This window comes from Cucumis sativus, chromosome 2, assembly GCF_000004075.3.
Source record: "Cucumis sativus cultivar 9930 chromosome 2, Cucumber_9930_V3, whole genome shotgun sequence".
NCBI classification, from domain to species: domain Eukaryota; kingdom Viridiplantae; phylum Streptophyta; class Magnoliopsida; order Cucurbitales; family Cucurbitaceae; genus Cucumis; species Cucumis sativus.
Genome location: NC_026656.2, coordinates 5,407,907 through 5,426,516, shown reverse-complemented (window position 1 = coordinate 5,426,516; position 18,610 = coordinate 5,407,907). Strand labels below are relative to the sequence as shown.

The 18,610-nt window shown below is 33.9% G+C and overlaps 1 protein-coding gene across 5 annotated transcripts in view; it reads right to left on the bottom strand.

Annotated features, from left to right (window-relative positions):
- Positions 1-1,117: 1,117 nt before the first annotated feature.
- Positions 1,118-18,610, bottom strand: part of LOC101211703 (calcium-transporting ATPase 8, plasma membrane-type) — a 34,074-nt gene continuing 16,581 nt past the window's right edge. For 3 of the 5 annotated variants that reach the window (XM_004150339.3, XM_031880676.1, XM_031880677.1), the window contains exons 5-37: positions 17,632-17,872; positions 15,587-15,703; positions 15,463-15,502; positions 14,778-14,890; positions 14,562-14,693; positions 13,400-13,489; positions 13,213-13,282; positions 11,872-11,942; positions 11,308-11,391; positions 11,148-11,225; positions 10,970-11,041; positions 9,510-9,593; positions 9,344-9,426; positions 9,143-9,251; positions 8,908-8,963; positions 8,551-8,593; positions 8,357-8,440; positions 7,919-8,056; positions 7,646-7,711; positions 7,458-7,556; positions 6,306-6,413; positions 5,913-6,083; positions 5,399-5,458; positions 4,895-5,059; positions 4,632-4,748; positions 4,365-4,463; positions 3,581-3,718; positions 3,395-3,495; positions 2,709-2,754; positions 2,476-2,607; positions 1,927-2,034; positions 1,744-1,835; positions 1,118-1,651 (exon numbers count right to left, since the gene is read on the bottom strand). In XM_004150339.3, the coding sequence (XP_004150387.1) occupies positions 1,549-1,651; positions 1,744-1,835; positions 1,927-2,034; positions 2,476-2,607; positions 2,709-2,754; positions 3,395-3,495; positions 3,581-3,718; positions 4,365-4,463; positions 4,632-4,748; positions 4,895-5,059; positions 5,399-5,458; positions 5,913-6,083; positions 6,306-6,413; positions 7,458-7,556; positions 7,646-7,711; positions 7,919-8,056; positions 8,357-8,440; positions 8,551-8,593; positions 8,908-8,963; positions 9,143-9,251; positions 9,344-9,426; positions 9,510-9,593; positions 10,970-11,041; positions 11,148-11,225; positions 11,308-11,391; positions 11,872-11,942; positions 13,213-13,282; positions 13,400-13,489; positions 14,562-14,693; positions 14,778-14,890; positions 15,463-15,502; positions 15,587-15,703; positions 17,632-17,793 (3,231 nt within the window). In that variant the 5' untranslated portion in view covers positions 17,794-17,872 and the 3' untranslated portion in view covers positions 1,118-1,548. Of the gene's footprint in view, positions 1,652-1,743; positions 1,836-1,926; positions 2,035-2,475; positions 2,608-2,708; positions 2,755-3,394; positions 3,496-3,580; positions 3,719-4,364; positions 4,464-4,631; positions 4,749-4,894; positions 5,060-5,398; positions 5,459-5,912; positions 6,084-6,305; positions 6,414-7,457; positions 7,557-7,645; positions 7,712-7,918; positions 8,057-8,356; positions 8,441-8,550; positions 8,594-8,907; positions 8,964-9,142; positions 9,252-9,343; positions 9,427-9,509; positions 9,594-10,969; positions 11,042-11,147; positions 11,226-11,307; positions 11,392-11,871; positions 11,943-13,212; positions 13,283-13,399; positions 13,490-14,561; positions 14,694-14,777; positions 14,891-15,462; positions 15,503-15,586; positions 15,704-17,631; positions 17,873-18,610 lie in introns of those variants that run through there. The other 2 variants (XM_011650665.2, XM_031880678.1) reach the window with 2 other exon arrangements.

Sequence of the window (18,610 nt, the reverse complement as noted above, 5' to 3'; positions counted from 1 at the left end):
AGTTGTAGAAATAATATATCATAATAAGAGGCCAAAGAATTGAATAAAAACCATATCTTTAAAATGCACTAATGCCACCAATTTCCACTTTTTCATTCTTTAACTGTCCCACCAATATGGAGTAATGTCTCTCAAACTTGGGATTTAAGTTACTCCAAAATTTCCTTTTATTTTTCTTTTGATTTGAATGGTAAGTTTCATCATTAAAATTGATTAAATGTAGTATTTTCTATGCTGTATCAAATTCATTCTTTTAGACTTAAAAAATGTTAAATAATTTTATATACTTTAATTTTTTGTTAGAATAAACCTTTGGATTAATTTTCTGTTAGAATAAACCTTTGGACTTGTAGGAGTTTTGTTGACGTTGATTGGATTATTATGGCTAGTGTTTGAGGTGACTAATTTTTTTTTGCCTCCTCTTTTAATTAATGTTTACTATTTATTATACTGCATATACTAAAATAGTATAACCTCAAATATAGACAATTATAATTCACAACTATATTGACCACGAAGCTCTCTAATAACCAATTCAACATTCCAAACACTTTCTAAAAGTCATGTAAGACCTAAGAGTAACAACGGAAAGAAGCTACAAGGAAGCCTTCACTGATAATATATACACACATGGGACAATTTAGTTGAAATAGTGAATCCCTTTCTGTGATCTAATTTCCAAGACCCTCCATTAGACGGTATGATGGCATCCATCTCTGTCATGCATCAATAGAATTGGTGAGGCCGGAAAACCAAATCTCCCTCTTTGTAGTTTTTTCTTAAAGAAAAAAAAAGTTATCTCTGCAGTTTAATATATCAATTAAATTATACTTGTACTCATTCGGAGTATTCAATTATGTCATGGGTTGGTTGCCACCTGATAGGTCACCAGTGTTGGAGATTTGAGTTCCAACACCACCATTACCAAGGCTATATTAAAACAACACAGGCTATATTAAAACTTGAAATACTCCCAACAGAGGAAGTCAAAATAACACATTTTACGAAAAGCATTAATAATAATAATAGGCGAAGAAACCAGACGTTATATTAGCCCTATCAGTTTCAATTTAATTTTCTTTTCTCACAGCATAAAGAACGATAACAAAGCATGAAATGATAAATAAAAGAATCGAATCAGATTTAGGACGCTTGTGTATAATTATAAGTATTTTTTGTCGAACGCACACTTCACATCGACATAATACTCAAGCCAAAAGCAATCAGACACCAAACCACAAGGCAGAGTTATTTTAACGCATCAAATTTGAACTTGTACAAATACCATGATAGTTTTTAAAATGTAATATTCAACAGGAAACTATTATCTTTTTGCCACCATTCTCGTATTGGGTTAGCTAGTTAGTCGGGCAACCGGACTTGTCCAAAGAACCTCCAGGCCGCGATCCCTTGCAACTATTGCTCTTTAGAAGCACAAAAAAACAATTTCCACAACATTCTATCTGCATCCATGTAAGTAAGTGCTGCTCCAGATCCTAAAAACTTCCATCCTACAAAGAAAAAAAAAAGGTCCGAATCCAGTGACTTTTATGGTTGGCCGGATTGTCGTTTGCGGAACATTCTGATAATGAGCACATGGAAGGGAGTTTCAGGAACAGGTATGAATTTCCCAAGGAAAGCTAGAGGCCAACTGTGACAAGAGAGCAAGGAATGGTTTAGCCAGAAAGTAAAAAAAAAAGGTTCACAAAGAATATTTGGTTGTTTCAAGCTATATAGGCATACCTGATAAGGCCAATAATTATTGAAATAATCCAATATTTCCAATTTAGCCTAACCGTGGATGTGAATTTCCCAAGAAATTCGATGATTATCACCTAATAATAAGAAGAAAGAGTGTTAAAATGTGAATTTTAATAATTTGCTAATCTCAAAAATACAATAGCAAAGACAGATGACAGGTCTCACCTGGAGGATAACAGTAATTGCAATGATACCAATAAAGAGGTAATTCTTCGTGACTCCTTTGAATATATTCTTCTCATCAGGTTTTCGTGCGTTGAACTCGTTGAAAATCTGTAGTTCAAAGAGCAAATATAAGCCTTTAACTAAATGAGATCAAAACTATAGAAGCGGATTAAGTTTTGAATACAAGACGAGCCCCAAACTATCTTGATTGATCCCAACATGCATACAAAAAAATAAGGAGACAACAGGCGACTTTTCAGAATCCCACATAAGACCTTACACTCCTTATAAGATAGGTGAGCTGCTCATTTTATTGTCAATTGGTTTTGCAATGAAACCATGTATTAACCACATATTATCAAATATGGTTATGAGTCTATAGATCTCAAACATTTATCAAGACTCGATGTTGATAATCCCATAATGGAAAAGATGGGCCTCACCCTCTTTGTAAGATATGCCGATACCATCTAACAGCAACTAATATCTTTAACAAAAAAATCAACAAATAAAATTCTGCCTGAAATGTTACTTGAGCAGATGGCTTACTTGGCAGAGTACAAATGCATTGAAAATCAACGTATTCTGCACTTTGATAGCTTCGAACTTAGAGTGATTCAAATGAAGCAAACTCCGGCCACGGAAGTTGAGGACAAGCAGCACAGTGACTTGATAAAATGCCTGAAGATACACAATGAAGTGAGGAATTTCGTCGAAGTCTTAGAGCCTCCAAAAATGGAAATTTTTAATAAGAGAATAGAAATCAAGCCACAAGAAATTACCTGTATCAGCAGGTTCCTCCACATGATATTTGTAATAAGAGGTTCTCTGCAACATACAACAGATTAGTAAACGGCTGTTCTTTGCTTATCTAATTGCATGCAAACACAGCTCCATAAAATATGTCACCAGTTCATATAATTGTTTAAGAATTTAAAAACGTGAGAGAAAAATAGGAAGCCACTTAGAAACTCTGGAGAATTTATTCGGTGAAGTGAGATACATGATAACATAAAGCTCCAAAACTGGTACGTGCTACCAAAAAGTCATTCTAGGAAATATATGTGAGTCGATGGATATGGGACCAGATGTATGATTAGGTAAATTCAAAAGAAACTTGGTTAATTCCTCTTTTATTTCCTTCTTGTATTTTAATTTCTAGTTTCTTTCCTATATGTTTGTAACTCATGTATCCTCAATAAATTTACCTAATAAAGACTGATTTTATTTTCGAAGAGCTCTGTGAGATTACACCAAGAACATTATGCCACCATGACCAACAGTTGTAAGTTCAAATAGCAAGCCCAGACTAACATTACAGACTTCGTTTCAGCATCCCTATTTTACTTGAATTAGGATATATCGTCCTTTCATTTACTATACAACTGTGGTTTCTTATAAAAGAAATATGACATTGACCTTATCAATTATCTAACAGATATCTGTACAAATTTAAACGCAAGTATACCTTCTACCAACTGGCGGCCTGTCCATAAGGTGATTGGTTGGTGGTTCAGTAGCCAAAGCTAATGCTCCGAGTGTGTCCATGATAAGATTAACCCACAAAAGCTGTCAAACAGTAGACAGATGTCAATCATCAATATATCGTACTCAAAGGCAGCCAACGCCCAACAGAGCAAGAAAGTGCACAAACCTGCACAGCATTTAGTGGGACACCACCAGAGGATATTGCTGCCACGACATTGATAATGAGTGCTGCAACATTAACAGTAAGCTGAAACTGAATGAATTTTTGAATATTTGCATATACTGATCGGCCCCACCTTACAACCTGCATCCAGCCAACATTGAATAAAAAGGCTCCATATAACGATTATCGTAAAAATTTATGTAGAATGGTACTACAATTTCATCATTAAATATAAAAAATGAGGCATTTGTTCAGCTGAAATTTCATTTTGGATAACTTTCAAGATAGGAAAATACAATGGATAGACTGCAGACAAAGTTTTGCACTCTGGATAGTTGTTACAAGGATCAAAACATAGTGCACGAAATTGGATAGCAGTCACAGTGTTCACTGAGAGAGAACATAGTATACAAAATTTGGGAGTACAAACTTTCGTGAATTAACTTGAGCCTTTGACAATGTGTAGCAAGCATAAAAATATAACCAAACTTCTAAGTTCAACTACTACAAGTAACACACTTCAGTTTGTAGACAAAAAGTATAAATGATATTCACATTGTCAAGATACCAATGCAATAAAATTGATTCAAGATCAACATAGTAGAGTATAGTGTACAGTCAAAAAATTGATTCAGAATTCATGTCGGAGTAAAACATCCATGGACCATGTCTCAAAGGCTATGTAAGTTATATCGATGAGACACATCACTGCTGGAATTATTCTAATAAAATTAAAGAAATAGCTTCTAAAAAAATAAAAAAGAAAGACGTGAACAGAAAGACCGACCTTCACAACAGAGGCGAAGTTGTCATCTAAAATAATAATATCTGAGCTTTCTTTGGCAACTTCTGTTCCTTGAATACCCATAGCAAGACCAATATCTGCCTACACTCCGCAAGATACTAGCATTTAGAATGATCAACAAAATGGAAAATCGCAAGCTAGAAACTATAAATATCAGGCATGAAATTCCAAGATCAAATTGTTTTGTCATCTCTCAATTTGACTCTTACATGATAAGATAGAAAAATAGAGACTAGATAGTAGCAGAACCTCATGCAATGCAGGAGCATCATTTGTACCGTCTCCAGTAACAGCAACTACATGACCTCTCTTTCTCAGCGCTTGCACAAGGAGAAGCTTATCATTGGGAGAGGATCGTCCCATCACCTTAGAAGAATCAGAAAAGTTTAAGTCAATCTCAATTATTAGTCTTAATACAAGCAAGAGCATTCTACAAATTGCTTGGTATTGTAGTTTTTGGCTTTCCGTGTGTGTGTGTTAAGAGAAGGGTCAATAGTATCCAAGGCACGTACTGATATTTTCTCAGCAACTTCTTCTCTTTGGGCATCAGATAGGGCACGGAATACTTTCCCTTCAATAAGATTTGGTTCCGTAGCATCTGAATCTGAACCAAGTATTCCACATTCCAAAGCAATAGCTCTAGCAGTTTGGACATTATCACCAGTCACCATTCGTACCTGTGCATGAAAAATGATTTAGTGAGTACAAAATTCCACATCCAACTGAAAGACTCTTGTGCAACCTGTATAGGGATTTAATTTATTTACATAGACAAATTATTCTAGACAAACAAAGAAACGAGGACATTTAAAGCATACAAATATACAGGACATGTATGATAAAAGATATTAAGAAAGAAATAGTTGGGATAACTAACGACCAACAAGAATATGGCATATATGCAAAAAGTAAATAAATAATAAAAATAGTATGGAGGAGAGAAAAATCTAACATTAATGTTCTGCAACATATTAATTACTATATAATGAAAGAAATATAGTACCAGAAAAGAGTACCTTAACACCAGCATTTTGGCAAAGTCGTACTGCATCTTTTACTCCTGGTCGACAGGGGTCCTAGAATCCAGAGCACATGAGTAAGAAAATAAAAAATAAATACAAGCATAAAGAAGTCAAATGTACACCCAAGACTGAAAAGAGACTACTACGCATGTAAATCTTAAAGCAGTAAAAGCCCATTGAAGACAATCAGAAGTTCAAGGAAAACCCAAACAATCTTGCACATTCTCGTTTAGGTTATGTGTTTCATTCAAGGCAAGAACATAACCAAACAAAAAAAAAGAGTTAATCTTCTGATAACTGAATAGCCACGAATCAAAACAGATAAATGGAGATAAATTAAGGAAGACTATCAAGATTTTTTATATAATAGAAGAGAAGAAAAGCTACAATCTTCAACCATCAGGAAATTTTACCAGAAATTAATATCATGTATAAGAAATCTTATAAAATAAATAAATGATTTTTATCTTATAATTGAAAATGAAGTATCAAGTTGAAGAGCGAATACCTTTAAACCAACTATAGCCAACAAAACAAGGTCTTCTTCTGGTAGAGCCCACTTACTCAATTGTTCTTCGCTATCAGGAACATTCTCAGGATCAACAGGTCTATAAGCAATTGCAACACAACGTAGGCTACGTGAAGCCATATCCTCAATAGCCCTTTTAAAATACTTCATCTGCAAAGTGTAACAAATAGTAAAGCGTAAATTGCTAATAAAAACCAAGAAGATCAGTACAAATAAGAGTATCAAAATCATTTAAACAAGGTAGCAGACCACTAATTATTGGACATTTGCAAAAAGAAAAAGAAATTAAGTTCACATGAAAAGCCTTGCAATAACACTTCTGAGTTATCATTTCACAAGTCATTCATTCCAAAAAGAAAAAAGATGTCAAACCTTATCTTCATCTAATTGAACAAATTGATCATGTTCATCCATATACTGTGTGCACGATGCCAAGACTATCTCAGCAGCACCTTTCCAGTGTACATGGACTTGATTATCCTGTCAAACCGTAGAGCGTATTCATGTATAATTAGTCAAAATATTAATATTTCATCAAGAACCAAAAGGCAATAGTGAAACAACAAATCAAAAAAATCACCCACGAGTTGTTTGGCAAACTGACATGCTTTAGTATAGGTCACATCATAGTACATTCATGTACCAATTTGTAATTTTTGGGGAAAAAAAATATTAATACTTGACATTTGATAAAGAAATATGTCAGGCAGTACAATAACACAACATTATACTTCAAAACCACAGAAGATATTGCTGTCTTAAAAAAGATAAAAAATAATTATTCTTTCTTTGATCCTTAGTTGGGAGGATAGGTTTGCCCACCCTTTCTTTCCATCATATAATTTACTTATAAGTCCCACTTTAATGTACATAAAATTGGAGAACTAAACATTTGATTTAGAGGTTCAAATAGGCCATAATGCATCAGAGATTTGGATGAAATAAAGGATTCTTACTGTGCCACACCAACCATTAATTTTCTTTGTAAGAACTCAGAAAAATATGAACAATCGAAGTAAGATATAAACGCATCACAAATCTCTTCAAATAAGAACAAGAGAAGGAAACCCTCAAATAAATTATTTTCTTTTAGAAATATTGACTGGATATAGATATTTGCTCTTCTCGCATTAAAATCAATAAATTTTCAAGAACGGAAAGAAGGAAATTGACAACAAAAGCGTAGGGGAAACAACATTTTTGATCTAGTGTAATATGAGCTTAAGAAGACACTACAATTGACATGTAAACTGCCAGAGATGACAACAAAATTGTTTTGATATGGATCACAAAGTGAATGCAGAGAATCGTTACAGTCTCCATGTTATCAAGTAGCAAAAAATGGTTTATGGAACCCAATGGAGGAACTGTGTTCTTGTATCTCTAAAGAAGCATTTAGACTTTAAGGTTACAACCCGCTACAGATATTTCTTAATATTTTATTCAAAGAAACAATTCCATAGAAAACAGAAACAAAAAGAAATTTTAAAGAAGATTCATTTCTGATTCATTTCTGCACGTTACCTGTTGACATGCAACACCACCACGTTTTTTATCGGAGCTGAAGGGGAAAACATGAAGAATTGTAGATTCTGTTCTGAGTGCTTCAAAGTTCATTCCCAGCTGTAGCCACATGATTATTATGAATACTGTTTACTAAATATCAATTCTGTAGGAAAGAAAGGATGAACATGAACTCAATAGAAAAGTACCTTGATACCCCAATTAAGAATAGCCTTCTCTGTAGGTGATCCTGTCACCTCCACCTCTCCACCACTCTGAATATTACAAGACACACTAGGGTTTCAAACAGGTAATAAAACAAACTATACATATTTAATGATGACAAAACTGGGTTGTAAATGTGAATCTACTTTGTATAATATTTAACACAAGAAAACTCATGACTCTGGGAATTTTAATATATCAGGAAATATCTGACTAATTTATGAGAACAAAACAATTACTGATTCTTTTAAGCGTACCTCAGGCACATACACACTGCCATTTGAGTTTAGAGCAATGCCTTCAACAAGTAAAGAGTGTAATGTGGGAGAGAACTCTGACTTCTTTTCTGGTGGATCAATCTTCTTCCCACCAGCATAAGCCTCAACAATGGTCATCTACAAAATTTACCAACAAGGTTAACAGACCTGAAAGACCAACCAGGGTAATCACAGCAAAAGGAAGACCACTCCATCCTAAAAGACTCATTAAATACTACTCTGTTTCATACTTATCCAGATGCCAAGGAGTTACAGAGGGGACAAACTCTTAGAGGGCAGAGGGCGAGAGAGGGAATTTTAAAACTACAGTGATTTAACATTTTATAAAGAAGAATTTTGAAGATCAAATTTGAGAAATAATGAGCAAGTTGCCACCAGAATGAATTATAATCTTAAAAATCAATTTGTGAAACTAACCTGATTTACAGTCAAGGTTCCAGTCTTATCACTACAAATAGTTGTAGCAGACCCCATCGTCTCACATGCTGATAGCCTCCGCACCTGACATTAAGCCACATCAAAGTATGTAAACATACGAATAACTAATCTGCACTATCTATTTAGCACAAAGTTCACCAAAGTATGGCCATGGCATAAGCCACTGAACCTACCAATGCCTTGTCTGCCATCATCTTTCTCATTGAGTACGCAAGACTGCAAGAGCAGTCAAAATAGTGTCAGACATAACGTCAGAAAAAATAACTGAACAAAAAGACTGAGAGCATTCCATAATAAGGAAAAAACTAACATATAAATTATAACGATGAGTTCTATGTTATATTGTGTTGGACTATTTTACAAAGAAATTAGAAATAGGAAGTCTAACAGTACAGGCAGGACAACCATGAATAAAAAACCAACTAAAAAAGACACCCAAGATCAGAAAAATAAAATACGGGGTATAAAAGTTTTCAAAAAGAATTCTGGGGCATAAAAAGAATATGATGTTCAAAACGAAGTGCACTTACGTTAAGGTAACAGCGAGTGGAAGCCCTTCCGGCACAGCAACCACAACAATGGTGACCTACATGACAAACATTGAAAGCAAAATGTATTATAGAAGCCATAATAAATACACATCCAAGTAGACTTGCACATCATTCGTCCATCATATAAATCTTCCACATGCTTTTAAGTCTTGAGGTGTGTAATCATATCATCGCCATCCATCAGTCAATCCTCCAAACACTTTGATGTACATACCGCAATAGTGACAATTTTGATGGCCCCATCAACGGCACGACCAACTTTTGTCTGGCCGGCAATAAACTGACGACTTCCATCTGGATTTTTTGAGTGACCAGTGAAATATCTGCTCAAATTTGTTTTGCAAAAAAATGAAGTTAAACAAGTGTCTCCTATCAATAGATGAGGACAGACATAGATAGCCAAACTTCTATTTACCTTGCAAGGAGCACAACCAGGACAGCAAAAGCTACAGTGAGTCCAACAATACCAATTAAAGTTGCCACACCATTTAAACGCACCTATTAAAATTAATTCACTGTAAAATAGGAACAAGATAAGATATACCATCAATACCAAAAATGAAAAAGAAAAGGGTTCAAACCTGCAAAGGAGTTTCCTCGCCATTGTCTTCAGAAATACTTGCCATAAGCAAACCCCATTCAGTATTAACTCCAACACTCGTAACCTGAAATAATATATTGTAGAGAAGTTTTATGATTTGGGGCCTTGGGCTTTAAGAAATTGCTGTGATTTTCTACGACGTTTAATGTATGTTATTTTAGCTAAGCTACTGTCAGTTGATTACTATTTGCCAAGTTACAGTTGGAAATCCTTGCCATCTTAACTATGAACAAAGAATGTATCATATTATACCCAATTCAAACACAATTAAAACACATATTTCCATTAATACAATCTGCACCAAGATCAAGATCAAAGCTTTTTGACAAACTTAAAGCTCAAAAATGTTATCAAGCAGAGCATCAATTTTTTTTAATAGAAGCAACCACTTCCATCAAGAAGAACATGAAAATATAAAAAACATGGCATACAGAAGATGAAGGAATGCAAGCACGAGCATATCAATTGAAGCATCAGTTCATAAAGGAGATAGGACCTCCTTCACATTCCAAGATAGAAAACCAAGAGCTCTAATATGGTAATGGAACCCACACACATGGAACATTCCCATAGCACTAACACCACAAAAAAATAAATAAGGAATAAAATAAAATTAAAAAAAGTCAGTGCAAGTTTTAAAAACAGTCTTTTAAAAGACATTCTAGTTCCTAAGAATCAGACACCAACATGTGACATCTAACACATATCAATTTAAGAAAAATATTAATCAATTCAAATCAAAACACAATTCATTTAATAGACTAAAGGCTATTGGCTTTTGCCCCCCTTTTATGGAATACATTCATTTGCTACTTATATGTAAAAAAAAAGTTTATAAAACAAACTCAAAATAGAATCAAATGCTATGCTTCTTTACTTTTAAGGGTGGAAAGGAAAAAAAAGTTCATGTCTGGAACAGGAAATTTTCACATTACTAAAAACAATGCTTCAAGTATGTGTATAAGTTATAACATAAGAGAGAAGTTTAAATCACACAAACTTTTACCCATCCAACTATAAAGAAAATCGATATAGTTCATGGCATAAACTTTTTTTTCCAACTGTAGTACAACATACCAACTTCCTTCTAAGTGTGCAATTTCAAATCACAGATTCTCATTAAAGCCTAGAAAATGTTGTGATAAAGACAGAGAAATTAATATTTAACATCCAAGCTTAGCTAAAGACTGAGCAAACCAATCATTTAAGTTCAAACCCTATGTTGACATCTTTCCCAAAAAGTGAACACTGAACATCTTGCTGCTTCATAGTTAACATGATTCAATTTATGATTCCCGAATAGTGTTAAGATTAAAGGACCTATAGACTTAAAATGAATTGACAAAACACCACTCACGCACAAACCTAGAAGTAGCATTGGACTAATTACTCCTGGAGGACTGGAAGGGAGAAAACCTCAAAAATAAATAAAACATTTACCAGCATGGTGCCGTTACCATCAGCTACTTTGCATCCAGACATCAAGAATGGTTCCTTACCATGCTTTTGAACCTGCAAACGAAGCAACCTTTATTCAGATAAGAAAAAAGAAAAAAGAAAAAGAACTTGAGAGCTTTTTATTTAATTTAATAAGCCAGACATATATACAAATACTAACAATCTTGCTCTCTCCAGTCATGCTTGATTCATCAATAGCAAGTGAGTGCCCAGAAATTAAGATGCCATCAGCAGGGACCTAACCAAGATCTATCAGCATGACAGTTTATCATCGAAATGTGAGTCATAAAATACAAAAAGAAAATAATAGAAATGCAGACCTGATCACCAATATTGAGCGGTATGACATCGCCAACAACAATGTCATAAATTGAGACCTCAATTCGACGGCCACCTCTAACAACCTATTAATTCTAATAGTAATTAATAATTTAATAGCAAAAATCCAACAATAGTGGTATTAGTAGTAGAATTGATAGTCAAAAAACAGCAAAAACGAGTATTTTTAAAAATGAAAGAATGTCAAATAATAAATAAAGACATGTGACAAAAAATAAAAAATAAAGTATCAATTGTGAATTATTAAAAACATAAAAAGCACAAGAGGTTTCAAATCCTGAATAACCATTGTTAGGCAACTCAGGTCTCAGATTATGTTTTACGTTTTATCACTGAGTTTGGTGAATATATTTTAGTGGAGCTGTAATTTCAATAAATATACAACTTACCAAACTATTCATGCAATGACAACCAAAATAGATCACATAGAAAGAATCTAAATAGACGTTGGAAGAAATAAAATGAAGCCCCCAAGAAAGAAACATAGTAGCTGGAACTTATTAGAAAGAATCCAGAGCTAACAAAATAGTTTACAACGAATGTACCTCCACTTGTATGTTCCTCTTCTCCTTATTCAAGTTCTGGAATTGAAGAGATTGTCGATAGTCACTAATAGCTGGAGAAGAAAGGCAAAAATAGAAAAGATAAAATAATTGTCAGTGAAAAGATTTTGAAATAGTTCTAAAGGAGTGAATAAAATATTAAACCACAAATACAAAAGTTGCTTAAAAAATTTATGCATTTCCTGTATTTACAAGAGAATTGTTTTCAGGCTTTGAGACTGTTGAAAAACAAAATGTGAAAAATTGTAACGATAACTGCGAAGAATTCGTCGATAAATTCTTAGCCTGTCCTATAGAAAAAATGCATTAGCCCCTGCCGCCAATCATCAATAATAAAACTATCGTAAGTCGTTTCCATTGTATCCATTGCTTCGTAATAGATCGTACTAATACTCACTTTTTGTCGGGGTGAAAATTAAAGTTAAAAGTGACAACCAATGTCCAATCATTTGGTTTCAGCTTTGGTTATTTAAACGTTAATAGCAAAAAACTGACTTTATCAGTTAGGACCAATTTTTTATCTAATAAACCAAAATAAAACTGAACACCGTTGGTAGATTATGCTAGTTGTTGATAATATTTGGATTTCAACTCTCTATCTCTCTAGGCAATTTAAATTTTCATTCCCTCTCAATGCAATTTCAACTTTCTCATCTTGTTCTCTATCTCTCAAATCTATCTTGGACAACTTTTGAATTCCAATTCTCTGTCTCAAGGCTATTTTATTGAAAACCTCTTGAATCTTCTGCATCAACTTACCTCAACGCACTTGCTGGACATGTCAATATGATGGACAACATGTACAATCTTGCCAGAGATTTGAATTCTCTGGCTCTTCCTTTTGTTGAACCTAAAGACATGGGAATGAACATCTCAACCAATCAATTGCTTCCATTCCTCCATTCCAAAATATGAGAGAGAGAGAGAGAGAGAGAGAAGCTTTTTCTTGACGGGATTTCATTCAACATTTCCTCAACGGGAGAAGGTTGGTTCTGGGACTTTTTTGCATTATACAGATGCTAGGTAACGTCTAATTTCAGACCAAGTTGATTAACACCTCAAAACAACCAAACCAAAACAATAAAGTGTTCTTTTGGGTTAGCATGTCTGCCATATATTGCTTTCATCCTTAAATCAGTTTTGGTTCAACTCTAAGATGAGCTAAACTACCCCGTGAACTGAATACTCCTCTCCCTCAAATAACCAATAACCAAATAACTAAAACAACGTAACTGAACAAGAAAGAAAATGGAGTACCATACACATGACATACAAGGCAAATGAAATTTAAGAAAGCAATAAAAAGCAAACAACGTATAGCACCTGTTACAACAATGACGAGAATAACTGCAAAAGCAATGCTTCCACCATCATACCAGCCTTCCTTGATTCCCTGTACAGAAATCCAAAAAACTCTAATGTCAAATACAATATACCATACACCAAGCCCAATGAGGTTACATGGACTCCTACCAAAACACGAAAAATGAAAAGAAAAAGAAAATCTCACCTCAGTTTTTATGCCTAGCACCAACGAAGCAACAGCAGCTATCATCAATATGATTAATGTAAGATCTTGCCAAGCTTCCCAGAGAAACCTCTAGAAGAGAACAAAAAAGGTAAACATCCATTAAGAAGTTTTTTCCTCTAGAAGCAGAACAAACAAATATATGCTTGTGCAACTAACAGAGAAACAAAAAGCAAAAATAATGGCTGGCAAAGAATCCAAAGTACAATTAATAAATCATGTTCTAAGAGAACACAGTCAACCATATAGCGAGAAATACTTCCACCTACCCGATTTTGTCATCTACATTTTAGAGTGTTTTTAAGAAAGCCAAGCTCTGAAAACCAAAATAAGTAGGCCCTACATTCAATTTTTTAAAATTAAACTTATTTGTTATCCACTTTCTACCAATAGTTTTAGAAACCAATTCAAACTTTGAAAACTAAAAAAAAGTAATTTTTAAACACTTTTTTTTTGCTTTTAGAATTTGACAAAGAAATTAAACTTTTCTAGGTGAAACGAAAGTAAGGAAATTGGGAGGAAAAAGGATCATACTTAATGAGCCTTAGATTTTTAAGCCTTCAACATATTTGGTTTCAGGGGTGTGCATTGTGGTTTGGGATACTTAGGGTTAAAGGAACAAGAGAGTTTTTAGAGGTCTTGAGAAGGACCCTTCAAAGATTTGGTCTTTAGTGAGATTCCATGTTTCTCTTTGGGCTTCGGTTTCCAAGTATTTTTTGTAATTATTCCCTTGGCAACATTTTTCTATGTTGGAAGCCTTTCTTGTAGTTGGCTTATTCTTTTGGTGGACTTGTTTTTTGCATGCCCTTATATTCTTCATCCTTTCTCAATGTTGTCTATATTCATAAAAAAAAAATGTTGAGATTCAAAGCTCCAGAACTGAGGTGATTTAGACCAACCTAATCAAAAGTGTGATTTTCTATATACAATAATTTCTTATCAATACTTAGCTAAGGCTAAAAACCTGTTTCTTTCACGAATTTTAATTAGATAAGCACATGAATAATAAGAAAGCTTTAAATGTAACTTATCACAGAACCCTCCTCCTTCTAAGGAACAAGGAGAGTCGAATGAAGGGAAAAAATAAAAATAGATAAACCTAACTGGTTTCACACTTCAATATAACTACTAGTGTGAGGATTACCCAAAAACTCCTTCCCGGTTTCTGGGGATATGTGTTTGAACCATACTTGTTTTTCCGATTTAATAAATCAGAATCATCACCAACTATCCCCTTCTCTAAATTCGATTGCAACATATCTGCTATCCCTTTAACCTGATGAAATCATTCAACAAATCCATTAGATTGAACATTTATATGATGGGAATTATCAAAAGTTTTTTAAAGATAAAAACTAACCCCTCCATGCTGCTCCAGAGCTTCAACATTACGATCCTTTACCAACACAGCCAGTTGCTCTGGTCCAACAGAAAAATCACCATTTGGAGCTTCTGCTGTTGTAGGCCCTGGTCCTAAAGATGCCTCATTCAATCAGAGAGAAAAAGAGAACCATTTATAACAGCATAACATAAATGCCATAAAACAAGTGCACCAATAGACCATGGACAAATACAAAAACTGCACTCAAGATGATAATGCATCAATAAACAACGCAATAAAGCTTGATAGTCTTCTAAGACTTGAACACATGGCTAAAAAAAACGTGTTTTTTTAGGCACACTATATACCTAAGGGCTAAGTATATACATAATAAAGAGAAAGTGATGTAAGAAGACTATGGGTTAATTGGGTAATATTCTAGGTTAATTTCCTTTCTACCCCCACTTGTAATAGAACTCTATAAATAGGATACTTCTCCTCTTGTATGAAGCATATTATTCATTCTAATAAAAGATCCACAATCTTGGTTCTTGGAGGATTTCTCCTTGAGGTTACTTAGGCTACATCACAAAACATGGTTGAAGTGCAAATAAAAAACATAATAAATATAAGTAATTTGGTAAAGAAATAATCCTATAGAGCAACTCGAGAGTTTATTAGATTTATATTACAGAGATGAAATTAAATGAAAAAAATAGCAAACCTGTTAAACGATCCCCAGCCTCTTTAAAGAGATATGCAGCCTAGCCCCCCAGAAAAAGAAATGGAGATTAAACACAAGTTAAAACTAAAAGAATTGAAAGAACACTGGTTCAGTAAATATTTACTCGTATGGCTTGTGCATGTGCTCTAATCTTTCTCAAAGCTTCTTTCTTCTCTTCTTCCTTTTTTAAGTCTAAAGTATACCGAAATCGTCGAGAAGCATTTAACACAAGGGCAGCTTGCTATAAAAGAGACACAGCAAAACAATACAAACTGTTAGATTCTCATTTAACAGTAACAGCTTAGACACACACGGTAAAACAAATCAAACAGTTAAACTTTGAGAAATAAACTGTCAGTGTTAAGCATTGAAACTCAAATCATGAATACAAGATAATAGTAAGAATATCTATCAAACAGTTTTGGGCTCAAAGTGCAGACAAACCTTATGGGATATAAGTGCAAAGAAAATTGAGGCCATTATTAAATGAGGCACACAAGACAAGAGTAGAAATTAAAAAGTTAAAACTTTACAAGGGTTTTTGAAAAATGAGATGATGAAAGATTAAGGACTTGAGGGATCTTTCTAGATGATTGATCACAGCAATAGACATCCTAATTACAAAAAGACCTAGTGACCAAACCCTACAAAGAAAGCATTAAACCTAGCAACATCCCAGAACTCCACACAATCCAATCCACCTCTACAAAAATTTTGTTATTGTCAAACCAATTAAACAACCAGCCTCTAGAACACTTTTCCCTTTTCTCGATGAGAAGTCAAAAGCACCTCCTCTACCATTAAGCAACAATCTATATACCAAACCCCCACATAGACCAAACCATCTCATCCACCAATACCAAAGCGATTGAGCAAACTGGCAACTGCATACCATATGATGAAGGTCCTCCTGCAACCTATAATGCAAACCATTGCAGATACAACCGAAAGGAAGAGTATCTTTCAACACAAACCATGATATGAACTCTCCCGAATAAACCATGCCACACATTTAGGTAGGGTTCATTCATATCCCCTTGGTATTCAACTCTTTGGTCTCTCGAGAGTTTTTGAGCTTAAAGTGATCCAGGTATGATAATCTAATCCTTGGGTTGAGATCAATTTTGATTTGGAGCTCTGGTGTCTAGGACCTAACCTACCCAAAGAGTCCAAATAGGATCATTTTCTGCTCGAGACCTCTTACTATTTTTTATCATGTGGGAGTTCGAATTATTCCCGTTTATCTACCCAATCACAAGGGTTATCATATAAGTTAACTTACAAACTCTAGGCCATATAGCCAGAACCATGGGCAAATGAAAATCCTAAATTAATCCTGGTAAATGATACATCATATTCCTACCCTACATCAGCTGCTAACCAAATAAAGATATTGGTTTAACCCCACCAACGTCCAAACATTTGAAAATGAGAACCACCTCATTTCCAGACCCCTATTGGGTAAAGCTGTCCTATCGTTTTAATCTTCAGTTCTAATAGTACAAAGCACTTTCAACAAGGACAAATATCATAAGAACATACATACTAGAAATGAATGGGAAAATTTAATTTCCTCGTCAGACCTTCATCAACACCACCAAATTTTCTAAAATATGAAATAATCTTTTCTCCCTTAGAATCAAAAAGTTAGCAATCACTAATAAAAACGCCAGCTATTTATCCAAGTTCAACTGGCCAATTTCCAACAATTGAGTAAATTGTCAAGTAGCATATTTCCATGAATTAAACCAAAAAATATCAATCAACGTTATAATTGTATGTACATTGCAGCTAAGTTTCTTTATTCCTTTCTTAGATTGCTAATGTTACATTTATCCATTGATTAGAATTTTACATCCTTAAAAAGAAACAAAGTTAATTACACAATTTCCCGTCAATATAGTTCTCAAACAAATCGTAAAAAGTTATCTAATCCTTGATATTTTACACATGAAACGCCAATTGCAAGATTAACCTAAAGTAAAGCAGATAATAAAAGCACACATAACCAAAACAAAAGGCCGGAAAAGGTAGCAGAAATCGAAACCAAAAACACACAAAAACATAAAGGAAGAAAAAAATCTAGAGAAAATTGTGAGGAAAGAAACAAAAAGAGTAAAAAATCAATAAAATTGAGAGCAAAACATTAAAGAAAAAGAAAAAACGTACTCTCCAGCGGCGGAGTCTGTCAACAGAAGCATGTTTAGTGGTGCGAATTTCAAATGGATTAGAAGAATCATCGTCGTCGACATCGCCGGAATTGCTGCTACCGGACTCGACATCAGTCCGTCTACCGTAAGGAGACTGAGGAGGGCCCTTGAATAAACTCATAGTGGGAAGAAAATCTGTCGCAGGAGAGATGGCACCGTGAAGAATTTTTCAGGGAAGTGAATCAAAGTTGAGAAATCATCTGAGAATAGTGAGAGGGAGTAGAAAATCTTATTGCCGGAGAAGAAAAATAGATTTTGACGGTGAAGGAACTGACTGAAAACTTGAACTAGAACTCGACAAAGTAACCTTTCTACTAATCGCCGCTCTAACTTCTTCTTTAACCAAAAATTATTATTATTATTATCAATACATTTAATTGTGATCGTCTTACCTAATAAATATAAATTTTTGCGTGTATCTTGGCAATTAAGTTTTTATTTTCTCCAAAATATTTTCACATTAATTTTTTTAAAAAGAAATAATGTGAGCATAATTAATATTTAAATCTTATGATAGAAGGTTGAAATGACATTCAAAGAAAGAAAATATATCTCAAAGAATGTCGAAACCTATTAAACTATGTGTGTCAGGTTGGTTTTGATCATAATATGAACAAACACAATACATCGAATCCACCACTAACATCTCCCTCCACCAAAACCATCTCTTTTAAAAGTAAGCATGATTTAGTTGGTATAATTAATTACTCTCTTAAGAATAATATATATATTCATTAAAATAAGAGATGATTAACCCTAAAAATTAAATAAATAAATGCATGGATATTATTAGATTTTAAAAAACTAGAACAGTTTTTAAAAACATTTATTTTCTTAAGTAATTCAAACCAATCCTAAATCGATGGTTAAAATTATCATAATCTCCAAAAACAGGATGTTAATCATTTAACATTTTTCTTTACTCAATTTTAAACATC